Source organism: Polypterus senegalus, chromosome 11 (assembly GCF_016835505.1).
Source record: "Polypterus senegalus isolate Bchr_013 chromosome 11, ASM1683550v1, whole genome shotgun sequence".
NCBI lineage: Eukaryota > Metazoa > Chordata > Cladistia > Polypteriformes > Polypteridae > Polypterus > Polypterus senegalus.
Genome location: NC_053164.1, coordinates 35,783,808 through 35,809,471, shown reverse-complemented (window position 1 = coordinate 35,809,471; position 25,664 = coordinate 35,783,808). Strand labels below are relative to the sequence as shown.

At 39.5% G+C, this 25,664-nt stretch overlaps 1 protein-coding gene across 1 annotated transcript; it reads right to left on the bottom strand.

The window, feature by feature from the left end:
- Nucleotides 1–8,171: 8,171 nt before the first annotated feature.
- LOC120538831 (E3 ubiquitin-protein ligase NEURL3) lies at nucleotides 8,172–24,713 on the bottom strand. The gene is made up of 4 exons (XM_039768355.1): nucleotides 24,595–24,713; nucleotides 15,224–15,754; nucleotides 14,995–15,114; nucleotides 8,172–8,610 (listed from the first exon to the last, which is right to left on the bottom strand). Exons 1-4 carry the CDS (start codon nucleotides 24,623–24,625, stop codon nucleotides 8,417–8,419), a joined length of 876 nt encoding a protein of 291 aa, XP_039624289.1. The 5' UTR covers nucleotides 24,626–24,713; the 3' UTR covers nucleotides 8,172–8,416.
- Between the last annotated feature and the right edge of the window lie 951 nt (nucleotides 24,714–25,664).

The following is a 25,664-nucleotide window of genomic DNA, read 5'->3' as shown; positions in this document are numbered from 1 at the left end:
TCTCTATCATTTCACTGCAGTGGGCTGGTGCCCTGCAAGGGATTGTTTCCTGCCTTGCGCCCTGTGTTGGCTGGGATTGGCTCCAGCAGACCCCCATGACCCTGTAATTAGGATATAGCAGGTTGGATAGTAGATGAATGGATCTATCATTTCATGCCTTGTCTTGTGTTAACTGTTTGCATGTGTTTTGCTTTGCTTCTCATATCTTGCATTTAATGATAATGACTGCTTGGCTGACTCGGGCGTATAAGGTTCAGTCACCTTGCCAAGGTTAAGTAAAAAGAGACAGGAAGCAGTTTACTTTTTTATAGGTGAGTTCTGACAATATCTGTAACCCTTGGGGGTGGATCAGATGCATTACATTGATAAGCTATGTGATCGGAAAAGATTTTAGGAATGCTACCCAATGATGTGATTCAGAAGTCCTCCTTGAACTCATTTGCTTGAGAGGAAAATCCAAAGTTCAGAGCTGTCTGCTGTTTCAGGAGATGCAGTAGCCCTGGGTAAAGGTGAAGGTCTGCCTGTGAGAAAGGAAACATGTTGTGGAATAGAGTGAACTAGACATGCTCATTGACCCAAAAAGGAAAATGGTGAGAATATTTTAAGAATGGTCAGCCTTAATTTGTGAAGGTGGAGATGGTTCTGGAGTACTTGGGCAGTGAGCTGAGAATGTTTTCTTTTGTGTATACTGTAGTTGGATTCCATAATTGTTATCATTTCTTACTAGCTTTGGAACCATGAATGCTACTTCTTTATATTTCCTATCTTAGTGTGGTGTCACAGATAGATGGTTAATCCCATCCCAATGGATGGCTTTTTGAATAATTGATTCAGTAGGAGTGTTTTGGAGGGGACTGGGTTTTTACAGACTTTGCTGCAAATATCCAAATTATTTCAAGAGAGAGAACCACTGACAGTGTTCAATAATGTTATAAAGATGATTCAGACGTGTTTCATTCAAAGCTGACTTAAAATTATTTCAAATCACAATACTATATGGGCATCAGAACCTAAAATTATAACTACCTTACTCTAACTACCAAAAGTTATTAACACTGTCCGGAATTGTTCTCTTGCTACGATATTCTGAACAAAGACTCAGCATGTGTATTTCATCCTGTTGCATCATTGCTTACCTCTGATGCACTTAGAGATAGAATGTAAATGAGTAATTGCATAGAGTCTGTCCAAACTCTGAACTGAAGAGCAGTACTGAGCACACACATAGTCACTCATGCATTCATCCATTTTCTTAATATGCTTATTGCAATCAAGGCTTGCAAGAGGTAAGCTCCATACTAGCAGCACTGAGGACTTGGCAGGGATCAAAACCAGACTGAAGAGGTATCATTCGTTCAATCTCTGGACCTGCTCACTCCAATATGGCATCTTGGAGAATCAGATGCTTTCCAGCAGCACTGGGTTCACTGCAAAAAATGCATATGCAAAAACTAGAAAACAATGTTGTATTGCTTTTTTGTATCAAGCAAAATTTATTTGACAAGATTTCTTAAAATACGCTAAAATAATCTTAATTACAAATTTCTTTATAAGTCAATAAATCTTACAATAAGGAAAACAAGATCTAATGGCTTGATATAAAAACTTTTCATTTGCTTAGATTTCATTTTTTCTGTGATTAACGTAGAAACCATTGTCAGGGTTCAATGTCTGGGTGGAATACTGGAATACCCTTCATTTAATTCTTTCAGATGAGACCCTGGTAGTTCGTAACCGGGATTCAAGTCAGGGAAGGTTGGGGAGCATGCACTGGTACAGGGCGTTGCCGCACCCACCACATGATGAAACAGCTTGTGATCCTGGTTGGCAACCCCCCCCGGCAGACACGCAGTCCATTCCCCCCCACCTGGAAATGACCCTGTATCTGCCACAGCCAGGTGTTACATAGACATCCCCTTGGCCTGGTTCAGCCATTCAGGTCTTCAACAATGAGGATCCTGCGAGCCAGATCAAGCCATGTGGTCATAGTGCCGTAACTGACGCTCTCTCATAATGCAAGTAATGTGCCTCATTCAGGACTCCATGAGCAACCACTCATTCGACACAAAGTCATACCAGTGGTACCCAAGGATTCTCTGAAAAGACAGTACCAAAGGAGTGCAACCTTCGTCTCAGGTCACTGAACAGCATCCATGTCACAACCATATAGCATAACAGGAAGCACCAGGACTCTAAAGACTTGGACCTTCGGTCCCTTGGGTGGCTCACAGCTATTTGGAGGATCAGCCTCAAGAATCATGTACCCAGAAATATCCAGCATCCTAGCCGGAGGATTAGCTTTAAACAGCTGCTCAAAGTAGCCAGCCCAGCGGGTCACAACTGCATTGTCATCCATAAGGACCATTCCATTAGCTTCCCTGACTGCGACTCTCTGAGGAACAGATTTGGATGTGAGTAATGCTTTGATTCTTCTGTAAGCAGGACATGAGTTGTTAGATCACAGTTGGTGTGTCATTTGCTAACAAACGCCTGTTTATCTGCCCTCAGAGCACTTGCAGCCATCCTTCTCAGTTCCCGGTACAGACCAGAGTTGTCATCAAGCCGTGCGCTACGACTCTTCTCGGTGATATCCAGAGTGCCCTGTGAGATGAAACACCTCCTTCAGGGAATACCAACACAACCCTCAGCAACCTTCAGGGTCTTGTTATGGAAGGTCCAAGTCCATAAGTTTTTCACACAAACTACGTGCAAACTTGTCAGAAACAGCCTGATCTTGGAGTCTGGCCAGGTCCAGCCTCATTTTCCAAGTAGATGCTAACCTACTGGACCTAAGCTGGATCTTCAGAGTAGCAACAACGAGTATGTGGTCAGAATTCACAAACTGAGCAAGTGAGAGACATTAAACAGATCTTTTTATTGAAAGGTGGGTACAAAGTTTATTGTGCAAAAAGGCAGGTCAACAATTAAATGATCAAATAGTTGAAGAGAATAAAATGGGTAAAATTCAACAAATAATAATTTTTTCTTTAAAATTAGTCCCTGTTTAAAATGAACTGTCCATCATGGGAGAGTACACACACCACCATACAGCAAGTTCACAGACTCCAGAAGAGGCAACCCCTAACGAACATTACTAGAACTTTATTCCTGTGTTGTGTTCCAAGTGGGGCTCCATACATCCCACTTCACGAATGCTCAGATGTATTCCTGGTGGGGACCTGCTGCCACAGCCTCACTTGCTCTCCTTCTTTCAGCGCTTGTAAGTCCATCAACAGCCACAACTCCGCAATTCCTTTTTTACTTATTTACAGTTTAACAACAGGCAAGGTGAGAGGTGGGGATGGAAACCAAGAACCAGTATCTAGAAGGGACCATAAATCATATATTTTTGTCCATAATCTATTAACTTATATGTGAACACTGCTGATTTATTTTCATACTAATATATTACATAAAATATATGATTAATGGCCTTTTTGGCCCCTCATATGTTATCAGTGGATAGAAGACTGCTAGAAATAGCCTTTATCAGCAGCATATACGAGGTGAGTACTCTGCTGGCATAGATTGGAAGATGGCTACTGGGAATACCTTGGAGGTCCACCTGAGTGCCTACTAGCACATTGGAGTGGGCAAGCCTTGTGCTTTCAACCCTAAGATCACATCCGTCATTTTCCTCATTCTAAACAAAACTGTTCTTTTTCCAAAAGCTGACTCCCCTTCACTGCTCCTGTTGCTCTTTAAAGCTCTTCCATCCTCATAACCCCTACCAGCTCCACCTGCTCCATCAGAGGGTAGTTTTGCAATTATTCCCTTCATCTGAAACTGCTAAGGGCATTGCACCTGCAGCATAACACGCACCTCCATACAAACACAGTTAAAAATCACGTCAAGGTCCCGTGCCATCACTTGGCCTTCTGTTCTTCAAAGTCATATTCTTTGTAATGAGACAATTAACTTAACCCAAATTTTTATCATAATGAAATATTCTGGATTAAAAGGTGTTAGTGAAGCCAGCTAGGGGAATTTACCCTATGGTCTCTGTGTGGATCTCAATGCCCCAGTGCAGTCACGGGGACACTGTGCTGAAAAAATGGTGCCAATCTTTGAATAACCTTGACTCAATGTGGGCATAGAAGATCTCTGGGCATCCCACCCAATGTCCTGCCTAAAAATCCCAACACAGCCTTGCTATTCTGGCCCACTGACTCTAACTGGCTAACTATCTCACTCTCATTCTGGTAGGCCAGACAGGAATTCCCACATTTCCGTGAAGGTGTTTAGTAGATTCACTTACTCAAAGTCATTTCCAAATGAAGAGCACTGAAGAATAGAGCCGTCTATTCATCCATCAGGTTTCTGGACCTCACAGAGCATGGATTTGAGTTTGGCTCATTCCTCAGTCATTGTTTGCATTTATATATTCTCAACTTTTTCATGTAATAATAGTAATTAATTACATTTATATAGCACTTTTCTAGCAATTCAGAGTGCTTTAGATAGACAAGGGGGAGCCAGTGTAAACCTGGGTGAAGTGAAAAGCAGCACTTCTTACGCTAACCTGAGCCCTGCCTTGGTGCACCGAGGCTCTCTGTCGGTCTGTTTGGCAGACACCAGTCCTGTCACAACTTGGCTGACCCTGCCAGCGGTCAGCGCTCTTACATTCTGACTCAGGTCACTCGCTTCTTCTTCTTTGGACTGCCTGCTGCAGGTGGTTGAGTGAATGAGCACATGCAGGGCTGTCTTTAAAATATGGGCACTGGCTGGGGTCCCCAGGAGTAAAGGGGCCCACAATGTTTCTGATGCCTATGTATGTTTCTGTTTTGCTATCAAAACAGGGCCCCCAACATACTACTTTGCCCGGGGGCCTATGATGCTGTCTCAGGCAGCAGCTGTTTCACTCCTGCGCCTTCTCAAAAATGTCAGCTGCTCATAAAACACTGATAAGAAGTACAAACCGGAAAGGAGAGCTGCAGAAATAATAAGAGGAGGTGTGTTAAATTCCCCGCTTATCTTCTCCATGCTCAGAGACAGCCTCGTGAGTTCAAGGCAGAGCTGCAGTTTCCCGTAAATGACCCACCTTGAGGAGGTCAGGGATTGTAAAATGTCTTTCACGGTTATGTTTTGACTGCACCATACATCACATGACTCAGAATGAAAGAAAATGACACAGGTAAAACAAATAAATAACTACATCTTTATTTACAGTATATTATTGTATATTGTATATTGTATTGTATATTATTACAGTATTTACAGAAAACATTGACATTTTGCAGGTTCGGCAGCTGTGGGTTTGTGTCCATGTGCCAGCATAAGAGCGATTCAGCTGAACTGAAGTACGCCATCTATTTGGCTTCTCAGTCTGTGTGATCATCTGAGTTTCACATTGAGAGCACCCAGTATAAAGTGGGTAATGCCAGACAAAAGAGCACAAAATGATTAATGTGTGTGCATGTGATCTGACAACGTCAACTTCGACAGACATCTCAAGGGCCACGGCCTCTTAAAGCCTTCTCATTCCAGCCATTAGCAAAATCAGTGGTTCATGGTGTCCCTGCAGGAGTTTTTTTTCCAGTCATCTTGTTTTTCAATTGTATTCCTAGCCTAATTAAGTAAGCTGTTATTTTCTCTGTTTCTGCATTTTGAGGTCATTGCAGAAATTACAAAACTGTTTGGTAAATTTTATTAAGATGTATTTACTGTATATAGGTTCTTTTTTTAAGATTTTCATCATTTTCATGCTACTTTTCCTTGTGTTCTGCTTATTTAATGCACTGTTTATGAATGAGCACTTCATGGGTCTGACGCTGAAATACTTGCAGCCTTTCTTTGCATGCACGTCTTCTCTCTTGGTTGTTAACTATCATTATTAAGATACAATTAAGAGAGTTAATTACCCAGAAAAAGAGAAAGTTAATATATATATATATTTATTTTTTTTTAATTTTAAACTCTATATTAAAAATACAAATTTCTAAATGTCTCATAAATATAGAAATCACACTGTGGTGTTTTTATGAATGCAGAATAAGAGAAGACAGGGAGAAAAAAAATAAAAAGACCAGCTAATTAGACAAGATCAATTTGAGGCAAAATGGTCGCTGATTGTGGAACTGATTGAAGCACGGGGTCCCAAGGGCCGAGATGGAGAATCATCAGTCTTAACGATGGCTGTGACCTGGAGGATTTGGGCACAAGATAGAAATTAACCCTGGATGGGATGTTATTTTTCCAACAATATGCTAATACCCCAGGACTGAGACCCTTAACAGCATGTGTTTTCTTAAGATGAACAACTAATTTGAGTCAACTCTCATCGTTTCAGATTGAGGGATGGCATGTCACCTGTTCTGTATTTGGGATTTCCAGTGGTGAAGCTACATACTTAACTTGCAGGAGGAGAAGTGTGTCCTATAAAATATTTTATAATGAATGAGTAACTAAGCTGGAGTAGCTGGGACCATGGAATGATGCCCTACCAAAGGGGTTTCCATGTTTTGTCGTGCCCAGCCAGACTGCAAGTTTTTTGATCAAGCCAATTTCACATTCAGTGAGTCATTTTTGTCTATAATTGATTTTATTGTTTAATTAGCTGACCTTTCTCCTACTCTTATTTTGTATTCAGAAAAGTGCAGTAGTGTACAAGTCAATTTTACAAGAAATGAAGAATTGTTCCCATAGCCTTAAATGTTTAACTTTGTTTTGTTGTTTTCTTTTTAATTCACCTTCTTCTGTGGCATTTGATCTTGTAAATGTATCCACATACTATAATGATCCATGGAGAGGACACAGGTGCAAATAACACAGAATGCTAAAGGACTACAGCTGTTTCATTGTTATACACTTGTGTATTTATTAGCAAACAATGGCTTTAAAAACCTGAACATTAAAAAATAAGGAATTTTAAATAGCAAGTTAAGTATAAATTAATCCCTGTTTAATAAAGAAATGCTTGCTTTATCTAGTAAACATTTAACATAACTAGTTTACATTTCTGGAGTAAGACAATAAAACACAGACGCAGGGAAATGGCAGCTTGCTTAATGGAGTAATGGGGAAAATGCCAGGACTGAACTTGTAAAGCCCTGCACTAGTATGTCATATGGCATGTCCGCCCCGTGTTTATACAGCGTTCCAACAAGCACAACCCAAAGACGTGTTAGCATGTTGGGTTTGTGTGCTCTGCAGTGGACCCAAGTACTGTCCAGGGTTGGTTCTGCCAGGGTAACCTAAGTATGCCCCTATTGAAAAAGCAGGTAGACAGATAAGGCCCGCATAATATTTTTACTTTGTGTCCTCCCCCACCATAGCCTATATCAATCGGAGAGGAGCAAAACCTTTAGATTTGTCAAACATTTCGATCTCCGATTTTTGACGGATCTCAACGTTTTAGGATCCCCAGATACCAAAAACATCAACATCTCAGTGATAGGTGTGTGTCTGTTTCTTGAGGATAGTCTTGAGCTAACTCAAAACTTAAGCTTGCTATGAGATGATGATGTGCTGATTAGTTTTTGACCCAAATTGTGCAAGACAAAATTATGAATTCTTCTCGTCAGTTGCTATCGTAATGACCTATTTTATGATCAGAAAGATCAGCATCAGAGAGGTAAATAATTATTGAAATGTTATTTTTCTTTGACTTGAAATGTTATGTCAAATATTTATTCCAATAATGTCATTATGAGACAAAGATGACTAGGGTCAAGTATGTTCGAATGTGGCAAACAGGTGAATGCAAATTTTCCCCAAACTCTCCAGCCTAATAAAACTTTGAGCCGATTGACTCCCAATAGTCCATTCTTGCCTTTAACACCAGGACTAGAAATTATTCCATGTTGTTATGATGCCATACAAGATGTCATACAAGATTTAAAACTTACAGTCATTATTAAAGTGCACAAGGGACGAAGAACAGGGGTGATTTAAAATTTCTAGCTTGGTTTCTTGACCTCTGTTCATCCTCACATTACCAATGACACACTTGGAAATGTTAAAAGGTGAAAATCTGCTCTGGAGAAGAGCGAGTGGCTGAGGAAAAACTGAAACCTTCTCATTGCTCCACCATATCTGACTGATACAGACTGGCTATGATGGCCCTACCAACTTCGCATTTATGGGTTATCTTCATAGTAATTCCCCTGAGAGTCTATTATCACCAAATGAATGATTTCCAGTTCTTGTGTCTGTCTCTTTTTTCAAATAGCTCAACATGAGTCCAGTGAAATCAAACCTTAGATTTAGTTGACAATCAAAGAACAGACTCTTTGCCTTGTAACTTCCATTCCTTGCCTTTTTTCTTCTATTGAAGAATTCAGGAATACTCATCTCATTCTCCCAAATGGGACTCCTTGACAGGTTTCTAACCATCCTTCAAAGGCATGCAGATTATCTTCTGGAGAATCCTAACATTCAGGTAAGGAGTTGCTGACTAGCAGACATGGTGTTCGCCTCAAACCACAAACGACTTTGAGGAAGATGGGCATCTTTGGGAGATTGTCAAAATGACCTGACGACACAGCGGACACACACCAAACCTTTCCTTGATGATGAGAGCACACGAGGTGCACATGCATTGGTGGCCACATGTGAGAACAGTGTCAGCAGCCATTGAGAAGCACACTAAGCAGTCTTCATCTTCTTGATCTAAAGAAAAGGCAGAAAATGATGCAATCAGCATATGATATTCTTCTTTCCATCATCCATAACTTTATGATTTTAGTATTATAATCTGAACACATTAACTCTTAAAACCACTGTAACACCAAGAGGAGCCAGAGAAAACTTGTGGTGCCCAAAGGCTGTGATACGTCTGCAAAAACATGATATGCATGCTTAGAACCTTAATAAAGTTCTAAAATATCTTTCTTCCCTTGTGAAAAACCAATGGGTTTATGATTTCCCTTTTAGATAGATAGATTATACTTTATTTGTCCACGAGGGGAAGTTAAATTTAAGCTACACATCTAAATGCACCTGCAGCGACCCACACCAGACCTCTTAGATAGGACTGGCACAGCACTGGCATTAAAACTCAGTGGTAACTTTGGCAAAGTGGAAAAGTATAGATGACTTGGATCAACCTTAGCAGTGGATGGAGCGTTAGATCTAGAAATAAAATGTACTGTAGAATACAATCAGAGAAGATAGACAGAGACATGTGAAGGACACGGAGGCTGGTTATTTTAAATGTTCTTATGTCTGCTTGACCAATATGGTTAAAACAACAGTCTGTCATAAATAATGAGAACAGGTGAAGGAGTTATTTGGGTACAGGCAGCCTGTCTGGCAGTTGATCACATCTGACAAGAATTCTATGCATACGTAGATATGTGAGTGGTTATAATAATGAGGATCCGTCACAAAGCCAGAGGTGTCTCCATGCTGCCAAACTTTCCTGCCGGATGGGCATATAGTCTCAGCATTTCCCCACTTGAAGAACTTGCCTTCTCTCTGGTCTTGATATGTATGTATAAATGATTATGCATTGTATTTTTGTGAGAAGGAAAGTTATCTTTTACAATAAGTGAAATACATATATGTTCAAAAAGTTTCCACACTTTTATATTTTCATTGGAAACGGTGAAGGTGTGTCTGAGTGTGTCATATGACTGTCTGGCATGCCGGCTGCCCTTGTATAAGAGTTTAGTATTAGAGTTGTTATGCTGTGGTGAAGATGGCTGTGAATCTTATAAATTGCACCAAAGAGGAACAGCGTTCTGTTATACATCTTTTGTGGGCAGAAGGTGTGCCAAGAACACAAATTCATCTCCACATGTGTGCTCAGTATGGGGATAAAGTTCTCTCTTGTAGTGTCATCTGTGAGTGGACTGAAATGTTGGAAAATGGCCGCACTAGTGTGACAGATGCAGAGTGCTCTGGACGTCCAGCTATAGCCACGACCACAAGGAATGAAGAGAGAACCCTGACGTGAAAGCAACGGTGCATCAGTGGCTACGCACTCAACCGAAAACATTTTTTGCTGATGTCATTAAAAGTCGCAAAGGAAGGTGACTATGTCATGTTTTTAATAAATAGATATTAATAAATAGAGTTAAAAAAAGTGCAGAGACTTTTTGAACGTCTCTTATATCTCTTTTTGTACAATATTTCTCTCGTCTGATTATTTCTGACATGGTTACAATAGGGATGGATATTGGCTCTAGTGTGTGCATTAAGAAAGGACACATCCCGGATGAAAGAGCACCCACTGCTGGATACACAGCGGTATAGTCAAAGTTGTGGAAATCTCAAAGAGAATCCAGGAAAGAAGGTCTAGTGATACAGCATGTCATGAAAAGAGAGGTAAACAATGGAGGGAGGTGTGGGGACATGAAAGAAAAGGATGACAAAAGAGAACATGATTGAACTTTGTGACCAGAGACCAGGCAAGGACATATACAACAGATGCAAGTGGAGGAGGCTGGTCCAATTTAGCAGCATCTGATGAAAATGGGAAAAGCTTTAAAAGAAGAAGATAATTTGAGTAAAGGCTGACAGACAAGGTTTGTAGAAGTTGCTGTTCACTGAATTGTAAATGTGATGTTAGTGTGTCATATAATAGGCAAACACTGAGATGGCACTGTTAGTAGGTGTAACATTAAGTGAAAGAACAAATTCCAAAAAGGCATTATTCATTGTGGAGTGTACAGCAGACGTTCTGTGAAGCACATGGGAGAATTTAAAATTGAGCAGTTGAAAACGAGTCAACACCATTTGTTGGCCAGGAGGTTTAAAAAGAGAGGCGTGTACTTTTCTCGTGGCTGTGGTTCTGAGTAGTACAGTAGCAGCGATACGGCATGCTGGGTACACCAATATTGACGACTCCTGTTTATATCTTGTTTATTGAAAGTCTCTTCAGGTTTTCCTAAATTCTGCCTGCTAGTTACTTTGTTCTGCTGCCACCCACTGGAACCCACAGCTACAAACATGACACTCAAATGTATTTGGCTTCCTAAAACTGACATTTTTTATTACTATAAATTGAGCTTTTGGCCCCACATTATGCGTATTCCAAGGACAGCTACCAAGCAGCATTTGAAAAAAAATACAAAATGGATCAAGTGAATTTTGGAGATATACAGTATATATATTCAAACCACGAGCTTGAGGCTGTCTCTTTTATTATAAGTGGATTGTCTGATTTACTTGCACTGACTTTTTTCAGTTTTTTTTTTTTATTTTGCCTTAAGGGCTTTTTTGTAAAATAAAATGTTATCTGTCTCATGGCATGAGCCTCTGACATATTTCATGTGCATTGCTTACAGATTTCATCAGGAAGCTATTTGCTTTCAAATTCAAACAATAACATGAAAGCCTAATGGGGTAGAGTTTCATTTTCGTAATGACTGCATTGAATTAATTTTCTTAATGTAGCATTCAGACCTGGATGGGATATCTGTGTGTCACTGAGCACACACGGTTTATTTAGTGTTTTCACTCAATCAAAGTTGTATGTCTTTGGGATGGGGAAGGAAATGAGAGAAGAATGGGAAGAGTATTCAAATTCCACAAAGAAAAAGACTATGGCTGACAAACGACCCCAAGTCCAGGAAGATGTCAGGCCATGAAAAGACAAAAGCTGTCCACTCTCCTGGCCTCTTTTTCTGTTGTCTTCTCATATCACCTTGAAGCCACTGACTTTCTCTTTCTCTCTTCCTCGTCTGACTAGTGGTTCTCTAAAGCTTCTCCTTAAACACACCTCAGGCCTGAACCTAACTGTGTTGCTCTTTTCATTATACAAATAAGTATCATGTAAAGGCTGATTGTTCCCCTATTGTTTGGTTTTGGTTATTCTCTATGTACTCTTGCTCCTTTTAAAATTCCAAGGTTGTGTAGGTTAACAACATAAGAAATTTGAAAAATGAGAGGACACCATTCAGTCCATCAAAGCTGCTTGTTTAGTTAATAGGTAAACTGTCCCAATATCTCATTCAGATTCTTCTTAAAGATTCTCAAAGTTTATGTTTCAACTGCATGTCTTGATAGTTTGTTCTAGAGTTTTGCAGCTCTTTGTGTAAATAATTCAGACGTGAGCTTTGTGCCTTAGGAACCAAATTACCTGAACTATTCTATAACATATCAGTGATTATTTACCGCTCTGATGCTGATCTTTCTGATCATACAGTATAATAGGTCATTACAATAGCAATTGATGAGAAGAATGTATAATTAATCGCAGTATTACGGTAGTTTATGGTTGCCTCTCTCTTTTGCACGACTTGGCTCAAAAACTAATCCACACATCATCATCTCATAACAGGCTTCAGTTTCAAGTTTGGTATTTTTCTGTCCAGCGTTTTTAGTTCTAGACCATCCTCAACAAACTGTGACACACACCCATCATCGAGATATCGATGTTTTCGGTATCAAGGGGCCCAAGAACGTCAAGATCCGTTGAACACCGGAGATCAAACTTTTTGACAATTCTAAAGCTTTCTCTCCACCCTCATAGATGATAGGTTATGGTCGTGAAGGGCACAAAGCAGTAACGTACTTCCACTTAATTTCCATTGGTATCCTCAAGCATACGATTCACCCTTAAACTAAAAGTTGTTGCTAGATTTACTTTATCAATGTCAATTGTAAAGACTTGGATTTGGTCTCCACTTAGTCTTCTCTGCACAAGTCTAAGCAGCTTTAGTTCTCTGAGTCTGTCAGAGAGGACATGTCCTTATGTTTTGGGATGCACCTGGTTGCTTTCCTGTAGTGTGGAGACCAGAACTGCATACAGTACTTGTGATGTAGCGGGTCCACGGCTCAGAATAAAAGGCCAGTTTTTAAATAAATAATCGCCACACTCTCGGCTTAAAGAGGGGGCATGGTAGTGTGGCCGGAGCAGTTCCTGGACGCAACGTGAGGTGGGCATTTCCTTGCTTATGTGAACAGGTGAGGAATCGTTTGCATCTGTAATTGAAACCAGGAACTGCTTATCGCCACACCTGTGCCACATCCTCGTAATAAATAGAAGAAGCGCAAGGCGGAAGGGAGAATGGTAAAAGAAAGGAAGAGCAGACAAAAAGAAAGGAAGAGGCAGAGAGCAAGAGAGCAGCATTGGGGGAAAGAGACTGCACGAGCAAGCCAGATGGAGCAAGTGATTGGCACTCGTGGGACAGGATTGTGTCCACTGAATTAATAGAGTGGGTACAATCAGGGACAAGTCCGCCCTAGAGTGCGAGAAGGAAGACGGGAGGACAACCGACCCCGGGCAGCCAGGCATACGCCGGAGGAGGCAGCCAGAACGGGGGTCGGTAGTATGAGGACCGCGGTGGCTGAAGTCTCTCCAATTGAGCATACCTTGAAAGAGCTGGAGAGACTGGGAAGGAGCTTAGCTTGGCTGGTGTGACTTCAAACAGCCAATCTTGTTTTAGCCATGTATTAAACATCTGGGATTTTTTACCTTTTTATTAAATTATTTTTTTAATATCGTTTTGATTGCACTGCACTGTTTATTTGGACACTGTGTTGATTCTGTTGTTTTTAATAAAAGCACTTTGCACCTTATTGCACTATTCCCTTGCTTTGTGATGTCTTCACTGTTCAGCTCATCTGGTTACATTAATGAAGGTGTCAGGTTCAATAGAGATGGGAGCCTGGAGCAGAACACACATCTTCACAGTACTCCAGATGTGGTCTGACTAGTGCATTAAACCCAAACAGCTTTTGTTGGCTGGGAAACGAATCTGAATCAGATTCTGGACAGCTATTCCAGTGGTTCTCAACCTGTGGGGCGGGCCCCCCTAGGGGTGTATGAAGTAACAAAAAGGGGGGCGTGAAGATGTGAAAAAATAAAACAAGAATCAAAAATATGAAAAATACGTCTATTGAAACCAAAACAAATTAACTTAAACTACATTCTGATACAAAAAAAAATAAATATAGAGTTAGATAAATGTCGATAAAAGTTAAGTAGGTATAATAAAATATGCATCTATGATATATCATTAATTAAATAAGAACAAATTGGTATTAGTGGGCTCCTTTCAAAAAAACGTTACGGGGGCGCGATTAAAACTGTTATGAAAAATCGGGTTGCAAATACTTAAAGGCTGACAAACACTGGATATGCTAACTGCTATACCACTAACTCTTAAGGACTGATTAGTAACTGAGCCCAGAGAGAGTAAATAAGCTCTGGAATGATCTGGCTTCGTGTGTTGAGTTGATTCCTGACTTTCATGCTTCATACAGCTTTCAATGACTGAATACATTATTTTATGAAGTATGTATTTTAACCACAAGCAATTAAAGAATCTAATCATATATTTCTCTCTGACTGTCTTTAAAGCTTTTCAAAGCAAAACTCTAGAACTTGTCTCATCTCAATGGTGAGTTTGTTAAATTATTTGGAGATCCGGGATTGGCCCCAAATGTGCAGATCTGACCTATAATGTCTACTCTCATTTGTCAAATGTCTTATGTTTTATGTTCTTAAGATGTATTTCTTTCTAGATTTAGGGTTGACCCCTGCTTTGTGTCAAGTGCTTCCAGGATTGGCAACTGCCCTCAGAAATGTAATGTTGGATAAAGAGTGAGAGATAATGGATGGGTGAATGTAAAACATCAGGAGTCATTCTTTGAAATACAACATTTAATGTTTTACTTTAACTTCATCAACTGCCTTTCTGCAGCATTCTGAGGACCTGCTGTGAAAAGCAATGTGTTATACTAACAAGACTGGTGTTGATAACTTCTTTTCTGTGATCATAAGATTTGTATCTCCTCTGAAGCTATAGATGTCATCCATCATGTCTAATTTTAAATATGGTTAACCTGGCTGTTTCGTGGATTTTTAAAGATGTGAAACCATTGAGAGTTGAGAGGAAATTTCCTAGTGGCCCTTTAAAATGCCACCTCAGACACTTGTTTAGTGGTGGAGAATGGCTTCAGACATGATTTAAGATGAATGGGGATTAAAGGGAGCTAAAGATTACAAAAAGTAGCCTATGTGGTAATTAGCAGGTACAGTGAATTGATGGTATTCATTTAAAATCAAAGAGATATAGAGAAGAGTTTCATGGAAGCACCTACCTGTTGAATCTGGAGGTCTTGGATTAATGTCAGGAATGGGTTTCTGTGGTTCCATGTCAGGAAGTGCCTCTGGAGGGCATGACACTTTATAAGTTAGAAAACGACCCTTCTTTACTGAGCCTATAAAAGAGAGAAAACTAAACCATTAGAGACAGAGCTCTGAAGTAACAGAAAGAGTAAGAAAGCTACAGCTGCTAACATCCAAAAATATTCAAAACTCTCCACTCACCCAGCATCTTGATTGCAACTGTCTGCCCATATACATCAATGAGACCCCAAAGAGGCTTGGACACGTCCACGTCTTCTAACAGCAGGTAGTCTCTGCCATCGTTTACCCTGTAGTGGATCCTTCCTCTTCTGCTCACCCAAAAGGAAATCATGTCCCCTTGGCGGGCACACTCCTCTGGCAAGGGAGCTACCCAGAAACCCAACTGTCTGTCAAGGTCAGGGCAGGCGTATGGAGGTAAAGTACACTGGCTTAAGTGTGAAGGGCAAAAACTGGTGAAGCCCAAACGGAGAGCACCATGCCACATGTTCTCAGTGCGCTCAATTTGGAGCTGCACCTGCTCCCTCACAGAGATGGCTCGGTTCGTGAGAACGATGCCATTATGAAAGCTGACTTGACGCTCAGCCATACGATGACTCTTACTCATAATGATGTGGAGCCCCTTAGTTGAGGGGTGAAATGACAGAGGGCCCAGACAACATTTGGTGCAGGAGTGGGTTCGTCTTGTTTCAGGAACATGACTTTGGCAGGTGTCTAAAAGAAGTAAAAAAAGTAAAATGAAGTTAGAAATTAAAAAACTGCAACCGTGTAACATCAATTTTACATGATTAATGAAGAACAAGGTGCAAGGAGGAGATCTTTGTTATATGAAAACGCAAATGGATTCCTGCTAAATGAACTTAAGGATACAAGCAGAAGCAGTGTAGCACAAGGGTCATCATCACTGTCCAATAGTGTCGGAGTCTGTGCTAGCATAGCCTCTGTGTGTGTATAGTTGACACGTTCTCCATCTCACTGTCTTGGCCTAATTTTGAAGCTCTGGAATCCCTACCTTGCCCGCATCTCTTATGGTGCAGGGTCAGGCACTCCACAAATCTGGGTAGGATCAAGCTGGCACAAACTGTAGAATATGATTCTCTTGTACTGAGGAGCCTATGCCTTATGATGCAGGAGTTAGAAATTACGTTACTGTACAGACTGAACCATGTCATTGTCCATTGTGACTTTTTAATGACCTATCCGAGAACGAAACATAAAAAGACTAAAACATCTATAAAAGGTGGGATTCAGGGTATTAACACACCGCTGAAGCTGACACCCTGTCACCCTTATGTGGCCTAACTACAATGGCTTTCTGTATAATTTAATTCCTTCATTTCCAAAATGTATTTAATACTTACAGCTATCTTTAAATTCTTTAACACCTTTATACTTTATCTGTTAGTCTATCAGTCATTCCAATTGTTTACTTTCTTGACTTTCTTAAGTATCATTTGTTAGAAACTGGAGAAGCATACATGTATACATATATTCTGAAATCTTCATAATAAAACTGAAGGTCATGGGTGGCCTTAATGTATACAGTAATGATGGACACAATGTGGAAATGTAACCGTCTATGTCAGTGACCACATATGCAAACACTTATATGCATACTATCAATGGGACAGTTTGTGTATATATATATATATATTGTCACAAACATGCTTTTGGGTGGCAACTTGAGGGCTTGTCAACCTGTAATACCACTCTGTGCCGAGGGTCAGCACTGTCACCTTTCATTCTACCTGCAGATCCAGTGATCGGCAGAGGGCTTGTGAGTGACATCACTCATCTTCTGCATTGCACACCTTATAACTGGGACTGCTGCTATCATGGAGTCAGTCTAGCTTAGGCCTTGTGTCTGGAAAGACATTATCAGGTTTTTGCTGTAAGTCATTTTATTGTTTTGTTCTTCAGTTGTACAGGGATCACCAGAAAGTACCTTTATGATCTTTTTGTCCTTTTGTTATTTAGATATATATTTATATATATTTAATATATGTGTGTGTGTGTGTGTATTGTGATACATAAGCACATGGGAAACCACCATAGGGCTCTGGCGCTGTGGTCTAATGTTTTCTCTCTTCATTCCTCTGCAGAATGGGAGACTGACAGCTACTCCGCTGCTGATGTCACTTCTGTTATTTGTCTCTTTGGACCAGCCCCTTCATGCCGAGTGACTATATAACCCAGGAACTGGCCATCTTGTGCTCAGTTCTGTTCTTATCACATATAAGATAAGATAAAATAAGATAAGATAAGATAAGAACTTCATTCATCCTGAGGGAAATTCTTATGTCATTGGCATGTTCAGTGCAACAAGAAAAATAAAGATAGTACAATAAAGATTTAAAAAGAGAAAAATAGTAAATGTGCAAATATACACAAATATGACAGTTGTGCAAATGTCCATCCATCCATCCATTTTCTAACCCGCTGAATCCGAATACAGGGTCACGGGGGTCTGCTGGAGCCAATCCCAGCCAACACAGGGCACAAGGCAGGAACCAATCCTGGGCAGGGTGCCAACCCACCGCAGGACACACACAAACACATCCAGCACACACTAGGGCCAATTTAGAATCGCCAATCCACCTAACCTGCATGTCTTTGGATTGTGGGAGGAAACCGAGCGCCGGAGGAAACCCACGAGACACGGGAGAACATGCAAACTCCACGCAGGGAGGACCCGGGAAGCGAACCCGGGTCTCCTAACTGCGAGGCAGCAGCGCTACCACTGCGCCACCGTGCCGCCCTAGTTGTGCAAATGTACAAAATATAAATATAACAGATTATTATTAAATAAAGATTATTAGTGTAGGTTATGAAAAGTGACTTAGTACTTGTGCCTCAGTAAAATGAGCTAGCCACTTGTGATAACATTAATGGGACTAACATACCACCACAAAGGCTGAAAAGATATCTGGAAAGATGTCTCTGGAAATTATTGCGTGTTGCATTATTGTGCATTCCTTCAAATCATATGGGGTCACCAAGGTGGTGTCCCAACTATTTAACTTTGTTGTGTCTCCTTTTCACTAAATATAGATATACTATTTTACTGGTGCTTTTATCCAAGGTGTCTTACAGCAGTGGAGCACAGCCAGGAGAAGTGACTTGCTCAGGGTCACACAGTGTCAGCAGTAAGATTTGAACCCACAACCTCAGGTTTTTGAGTTCCAAACCATAACCACTACTCCACGGTACCTCCTATCATTAACCAGCCTAACATGCATATCTTTGGGGCTGTAGGAGGAATGCCACAGACACAGGGAGGACATACAAACTCCACACAGTGCCACCCATGGAAAGGCAGCATTTTCAGATTTCGGGAATTTCTGTAGATGCTGGACAAGAAATTGTGGCACATAGTAATTAGACATGCTGACCTGATTTAATCTAGTATTTGGTTTTTAATTATCTTTCTTCACAAAGTGTCATTGTCATTAAAATATATTACTGATGGACTTGAAGATGGCACAGTGATAAACACTACTCCTTCACAGCTCCAGCATTCTAGAGTCACTCATTCCATGTCTGTGTATGCATTCCCTCTCCATATTCTGATTCCTTGCACCACACTTTCTGAAAAGTTGTATGTGGGTGTAAAAAATGATGTGTGTGTGTGTGTGTGTGTGATATTGTGTGCTGTGTTTGATTGCTGTCTAATCCGGAGCTGAGTTCTTTGTTGTGCCTAGGGATACTGAGACAGGCTACAGCCACCGCCAGCCTGAACTGAACCACTGTTTGGGATGGATAGGAAGACAATGTGTTAATAACTTGTTTAGTCTTTTTTTTTTTTTTTAACTTGTAATATTAAGTGCAGCAAACTGTTTAAAGTAACTGACTGGTATTTTTATATATGGTAAGAAAAATTTGAGTCTACATTACAGTTTACATTCAAGCTGGGTGCCAGGACCCCATAATGTGTAACCCAAAAATCAACTGAACCTCCTCAAGTCAGTGACATTTGTCTGAGTATAACTGCCTCTGTTCATTAAATAGTAACACTTCAGCCTTAGGAGTTTATCAGCAGGAATAGTCGTAAAGATGCCCTGGATGGAAAGCCACAGAGCATCTCTCACTAACAGAGCCATGTTCTAGTGCAGTGTAAGCAACTACCCAAACATCAGGAGAAAATGGAGATTCCACACACAAAGCATACGGATTTGAAACTGAAGGGGGATTTGAACATAACACCTAATGCCCAACTGCTTCTGAATCTAGCAGAGTAAGCAAAATTAAAATTTAAAAAGGAAAAGGCAAGATCAAGTTATTATATTTGTATTTTATAAAATGTTCTTTAAGATCCATCCAACCTGTTCATTATGTTATTAGGTTAGGGGTTTAGCTGGAGCCCATTACTGTACACAAAGCTAGTTTGAAGAAGTCAGATAACTTAACATGTGTGGTTCAGAAATGTGGAAAGAATCCACAGTCCCTACAGAATTAATACCTCACATAGTCACTGGTAGAACTAACAAACTCCATACTGACAATAACAAAGCTGGAATTTGAACCCAGGACTCTAATCGCTGCTCCTTGGATAAGAGTAATAAATGGAATATAAAATGTTATAAGTAAACTCAGTTACTGCATTGAGTGTGTGTGTGTGTGTGTGCATATTCTACATGTGTGCTCTTCTTATCTGGATGCCAGACTGCCTCCTGTTTTTCAGTTTTCAACTGTCATGCAGCAGCATATGATGGGTCATTGTGACACAATTATAAAAAAAAAAAAAAGAAAAGAAGAAGAAGGAGCCGTTGTTACATTCAGAGTTTCTTTTTGAATTACTGCAGGCATTTGACAGCCATAGTGTAACTTTTATGATGATATACAGCATGATGTCCTACCACAGTTAAAAAATAATAGCTGCATACTGGCATAAAACACTGAATGTGTTATCTTATTTTTGCAGACTCCTTTATTTTCTTATTTCTTTATCATAAAAATACACTTTGAGATCCTAATTAATTTTTTATACTCCAACCTTTGAAACATGTTATAAAGATTAAAGAATGGTGCTTACAAAAAATCAAGTGAAAACATTTTTCTGTTTTAAGTACTTTAGACTTCAGATTTGCCCATTTGCTTGGGACTTGTTCAGAACTTAAGGTTTACTTGTCATCTGACCTTTTAAAAAAGACGGCTTGCTACTTTTTAAAAAAAAAAACAAAAAAAACACAGTTTCAGAACAGAAATCGCTCAGGATGAAGTAGGTGGCTGTGTCAAAATGACTAGAAGAGAAACACGTGAAACTGAAGTTCTGCAACCAACAGAAGAGCACATCAGGCCAAAGGGTAGCAGAACAAGTGAGTAACTTCCTAGTGTGCTCCTGCGAAGCATGATGATGAGAGATATAGTGACCTACTAGACATGTCAAAGTGAGTAATAATGACCTCTAGGTGGACACTTTGTGCTTAGGAAAAGAGACCTACACATAGACATTTTGTGGTGAAGGATAGTGAGCTTATTTTACAATGATTTATTGAAGTCAAAGATAAGGACCTGTGTATGGACAAATCAGGGTGAATACAAATGACCCTCAGAGCAATACTGGAATTAATGATAATGACCTCATGATTGACAATTTATTATAAAGGACAGTGATCTTCAAATAGATCATAGTAAACAAAACTTACTTTTAAAGAAACAAACAATACTGAACTCTAGATGGATGCATTAAGAGGAGGACAGTGAACTCTAGATGGTCATATTAGTATAATATCAAACATTTAGAGGTTAGGGACATTGACCTCAAGATGAGCATATATTGGTTACGTAAAGTGATCTCCAGAGAGGAGTGTTTAAGATTAAGAGTAGGATTTATCCATAATTGTTTCATTTTCTCTTTTAGACGGAATATAAAATCATCAAAAGGAAGAATGGTGACCTTCAGATTAGCACAACAAGGTGGATGACCACAACTATCTGAGGATAAGTTGGAGTGGACTCCACAAGATCACATCAATGTGAAAGAGTGACCACCAGATACAAAGACAGACAGAAAAGGCACACATAGATAGATAGATAGAGAGAGAGAGAGAGAGAGAGAGAGAGAGAGAGAGAGAGAGAGAAAGAGAGATTAAATGTACTATATGATAGATAGATAGATAGATAGATAGAGAGAGATTAAATGTACTATATGATAGATAGATAGATAGATAGATAGATAGATAGATAGATAGATAGATAGATAGATAGATAGATAGATAGATAGATAGATAGATAGATCCCCAAAGGGAAGTTCATAGAATAACACATCAGAATGATTCCCAAGGGATCCCTCTAGTTCTGCATTTAAAATTGAAGAATTTCGTGATCTGTAGATGGACACATTGCGGTGAAGGAAAGTGGACTTCAGAGGGACACTAGAATATAAATGCTAGTGATCTACAGAATGAAATATTAATGTTTATAAAGTGGCCTTCAGAATGTTAAATGGTGGTGAGCAATTGTAACCTTTAGATGGACACTTTAGGAGTCGGGCAGTAATCAATCTAAATTCTTTCAGTGACCCTGTTGAAAATAAATATCAGGTGACAAAAACAAGCCTCAGTAAATGAAAATGAAACTGCTAGTGATAGAACTGAATGACCTTCATCAGGTAAAGAAAAAAAAGAAAAACATCAGATAAGGAAGGTGCATGTCTAGTGTTTATTTTGACAATGATCTATTAGAAGTTATGAAGCTTCACTGTCTCACCAGCCTTACTGCTACACACATTATTTTTATTTTTCTTATCTGTTTGATGTACAATGCCTTTTGTCACCGATCATAATGCCAGGTGTCCTAAACACGCAGCCTCTCCAACTCACCCCCATTTCTCACTGTTTAATGGTAACCCACTTTTAACTCCGATATGCCCTCAGCTTGCCCAGCAGGTTTGATTACACATACCATCATACAGTATGTTGAGTAAAAACACTGAGCCAAAGCAACAACACAAGTCAAGGCTCAGTAGTCCTCCACCAATTTATGAAGGTGACATTTATGGAGTAAACACTGCAACTCACAACTGTCATGACTTCACCACATCTTTGACTGAAACCAAGTGGTGAGCTACAAATACCTGGGGGTTTACATAAACAACAAACTGGACTGGTCTGACAACACAGTGGCACTGTACAAGAATGGCCAGAACAGACTGGACTTGTTAAGGAGACTCGGGTCTTTTGAAGTGTGCAGCAAGTAACTGAAAATGTTCTACCAGTTCATAGTAGCTAGTGTAGTGTTCTACTCTGAAGTCTCCTGGGGAAGCAACTTGAGCTCAAAAGAAGCACCATGTCTGAACAAACTTATCAGGGAAGCCTGTGGCATCACAGGGAAAACTCTGGACACACTGGAACCTGACGTGGAAAAGGGGATGGTGGCAAAATTTGATGCCATCATGAAAAATCCCCTTCATCCCTAGTGCTCTCTTGGAGAACTTTTAGCCTCAAATTTATACCACTACAGTGTGCTAAGAAGTGCCTCTTGTGGTCTTTTCTGCTCATTTCTACAAGGCATTTCAATGCTTCCACCTGACGTACTCATTAAGTTTATTTATTTACTTGTCATTTGATTAATTGATTGATCGATTTGCCGTATTATCTGTCCTGTGAGTTGTTTTTATGTTTCTGCTGCTGCATGCATTTGAATTTCCCCTTCCCTTTGGATTAATAAAGTTTTATCTAATTTATTCTGAATAATCCTATTAAAGGCCACTATTGGCTATGTTCTGCTGAAGAATAAGAAAATGGTTCATTATATGCTGTTTAAAGATCATATCCATCTGAAAATAAATTTTCTACCCATATGTTGTATATACGCAAAGCCCCAGGCGTTCCTAAACTGCACAAACAGGTTTGAAAATGCTGGACAGAGTTAAATATAGAGAAAAGTGAATGATGTGATTTGTTTACATTGATATTTTCTTTTTAAATATATTAGAATATTTGAGTGTCTGCATTTTAATTCAGCAAAGTGTCAAGTACTATCAACTAATGTTTATTAGATTGTGGGAGTGCGGCCGTGGTTTGCGCTGCTGCTTCACAGCTCCTGGGTTCACATCACAGCATGGGACCTGTCTTCGTGGAGCTAGAATGTTTTCTCGGAAATCGTCTAAATCCGTGTTACTTTAGTTAAGAGTCATATAGTTAACATACATTATACGCAACAAGGCCTACAGTATGTGCATGACTAAGCGCACTGATGATCTAGGGGTCTTTCTGAAGTTGGTTCTTTCTTTATACTCAATGTTGCAAACGTTTAACAGAAATAAAAAGTTCAGAAGGTTAAAAATCAGTATCATTCACTATTAAAAATAAAGGTGTCAGTTTTGGTTCCCAAAGCAAAAACATCTACATGAAGGTTTGAGAAAGAACTTTTATTTAGATCAGTATTAGTCTCCACAAATAGCCATGAATAGATGATAGCAGATTTTAAAAACCAAAACCTTCCTGGTTTTAAAAGGACTCTTGCTGTCTCAATACGGGTTATAAGTTCAGGATTTTCTCATCTGTCAGTATCTTACTTGGTACCATACTATACATTAAAGGTTTCTTATTTTTCCACATAATAAGAACTACTTCAAAGCCCAAAGAACCAATTTCACATGTAAAAAACCCTCCAAAGAGCAGAATGGTGTTTTGTAACCACACAACTCAGTAAAGTGCCAGCGTAGAGCCTTTAGTTGTAAGAGTGTGCAGAGTGAACAACACAACAGCTTCGCCTGCCCGTGGTTTAGAAGGGGCATTGCACCCATATGCTGTACGTGTTGAGCATGTCAATAGGCAGGGGTGGAAAGTCAAGCTTGGAAATTCCCTTTTTGTAATCCTTCAAATAACACAAATAACCCCCCACATGCACAAGTGTGGTTTGTACTACAATGTGCATTATTTGGTAGAGTCAAAGAATTATAAACAAACCACAAAACAAAAAAAGAGGCTCAACATTTCACTTTTCAGAGCTGCTGCCATAAGAATGGCATCAACAGCTATAGTTAAAAATTTCCTGGTCATTCTTAAAAAAAAAAAAGCATATTGTTTTTAATAAAAGCATAACATTTACTGCATTTCACATAGTTAGCAATGAAGTTGAAAAACTAGTTTTGCTCCTTTATTACTATGTTGCTAGTAAAGTTCTACTTATTTCTCATTAAGGAGGAAATAAACATCCGAAATGTGTACAAAAAGATTAAATTTAGATTCTACTATCATTTTGAAAATAATGAATCAAGGTCTACTGCAAAGTGTGATATTCATCATTTACGTTCTCCAGTTATTAATCAATTAATGTGCTACAATCCACTCACAGTGAGCAATTTAATTTTTTTTTTTCATTTACATATAGAAATGTGTGCGTATATGTGGCAGGAAAAATGCATTAACAAAAACTAGTATCACATATTTTTCATTAAACGAATAATACCCACATTGCACACGCATGCATAGAAAAACGATTTACTTAGTATTAACAATTTATAGTTCATATGTTGAATGTATTAAAATAGAGGATATTAAATTAACTGTTCTCCTATAACGGACAGCCCTTTGTGTAAGCGCACTTACCGCATTTCATCACGCTCGTCAGGTGTCCCATATCGGATCCAAATCAGTGAGCAAGGAGAAGAAATCTGTTTCTGTTGTGCTGGAGACCCGCTTTTATTTCAACTATAAACGCTGGTGTGAGGCGCTGGTGGGAGGCGCTGGTGGGAGTGGCCTGACCTGTTAGAGGAGGCTTGTCAGTCATGTGCACAGGGAAGAGAAGGAAACAGAAACAATACATCATCATGGGAAAATTTCCCAGGTTGGGAGGAAAATACACAAACCAATCAATTATAAACTGAAATTAAACCTTTCATACATGTAAATACAAAAGATTAACGTGATTTAATGCATATCGAATGTCTTACCATTAACATTATAACGCATACTTATAAACGCATACTTTTGTGATTTAAGACTGGAGAAATTGCAAGAACTAACTAAAGGGGTTTTTAAAGCTTGGAATACAACATGTAAAATAATATTAAGGTTAAATAAGACAGCGTCAGCGGGTAATTGCCAAAGCAGCATATTGATGCTTTCATCAAATTTATAAGGATTGCAGATGACACGTGTGTTTTGTGTGTTTAGTAGTCACCAATAGCGCAGCCTGGAATTCCCCTTTAGCCGTTTCTGTATTGCTAGGCTGGGAGGCAGAAAGGGGTTGTAGGCGCTGCTTAAAGGACATCCTTTATGGCCTCGTAAAAACCAGCGCTGGGGCAAGATCATTTTAAACTTTCTTTCTTTCTTTCTTTCTTTCTTTCTTTCTTTCTTTCTTTCTTTCTTTCTTTCTTTCTTTCTTCATACTGTAACATATTAATTTTGTCACACAGTGAGGGAATGCCCAGAATATGATTTGTAATCGCGGAATGCCCAGAGTCTTAGATGTGTTATTTGATCCAGTGTTTATCCAAATTGGAAGAAGGGAAACTCCTAGGAGCCACGTGTGTAGGTCCAGCTCTTTACTTTCATAATCTCCTTGCTCCGGCAAATTCAATGATTTACCAGTTTATGTAAACCATGGATTTTTAATATTTTTCAGTTAGCTATTGGCTTTAAAATAGATAGTCATAGACTGAACTGTTCGAGCTATT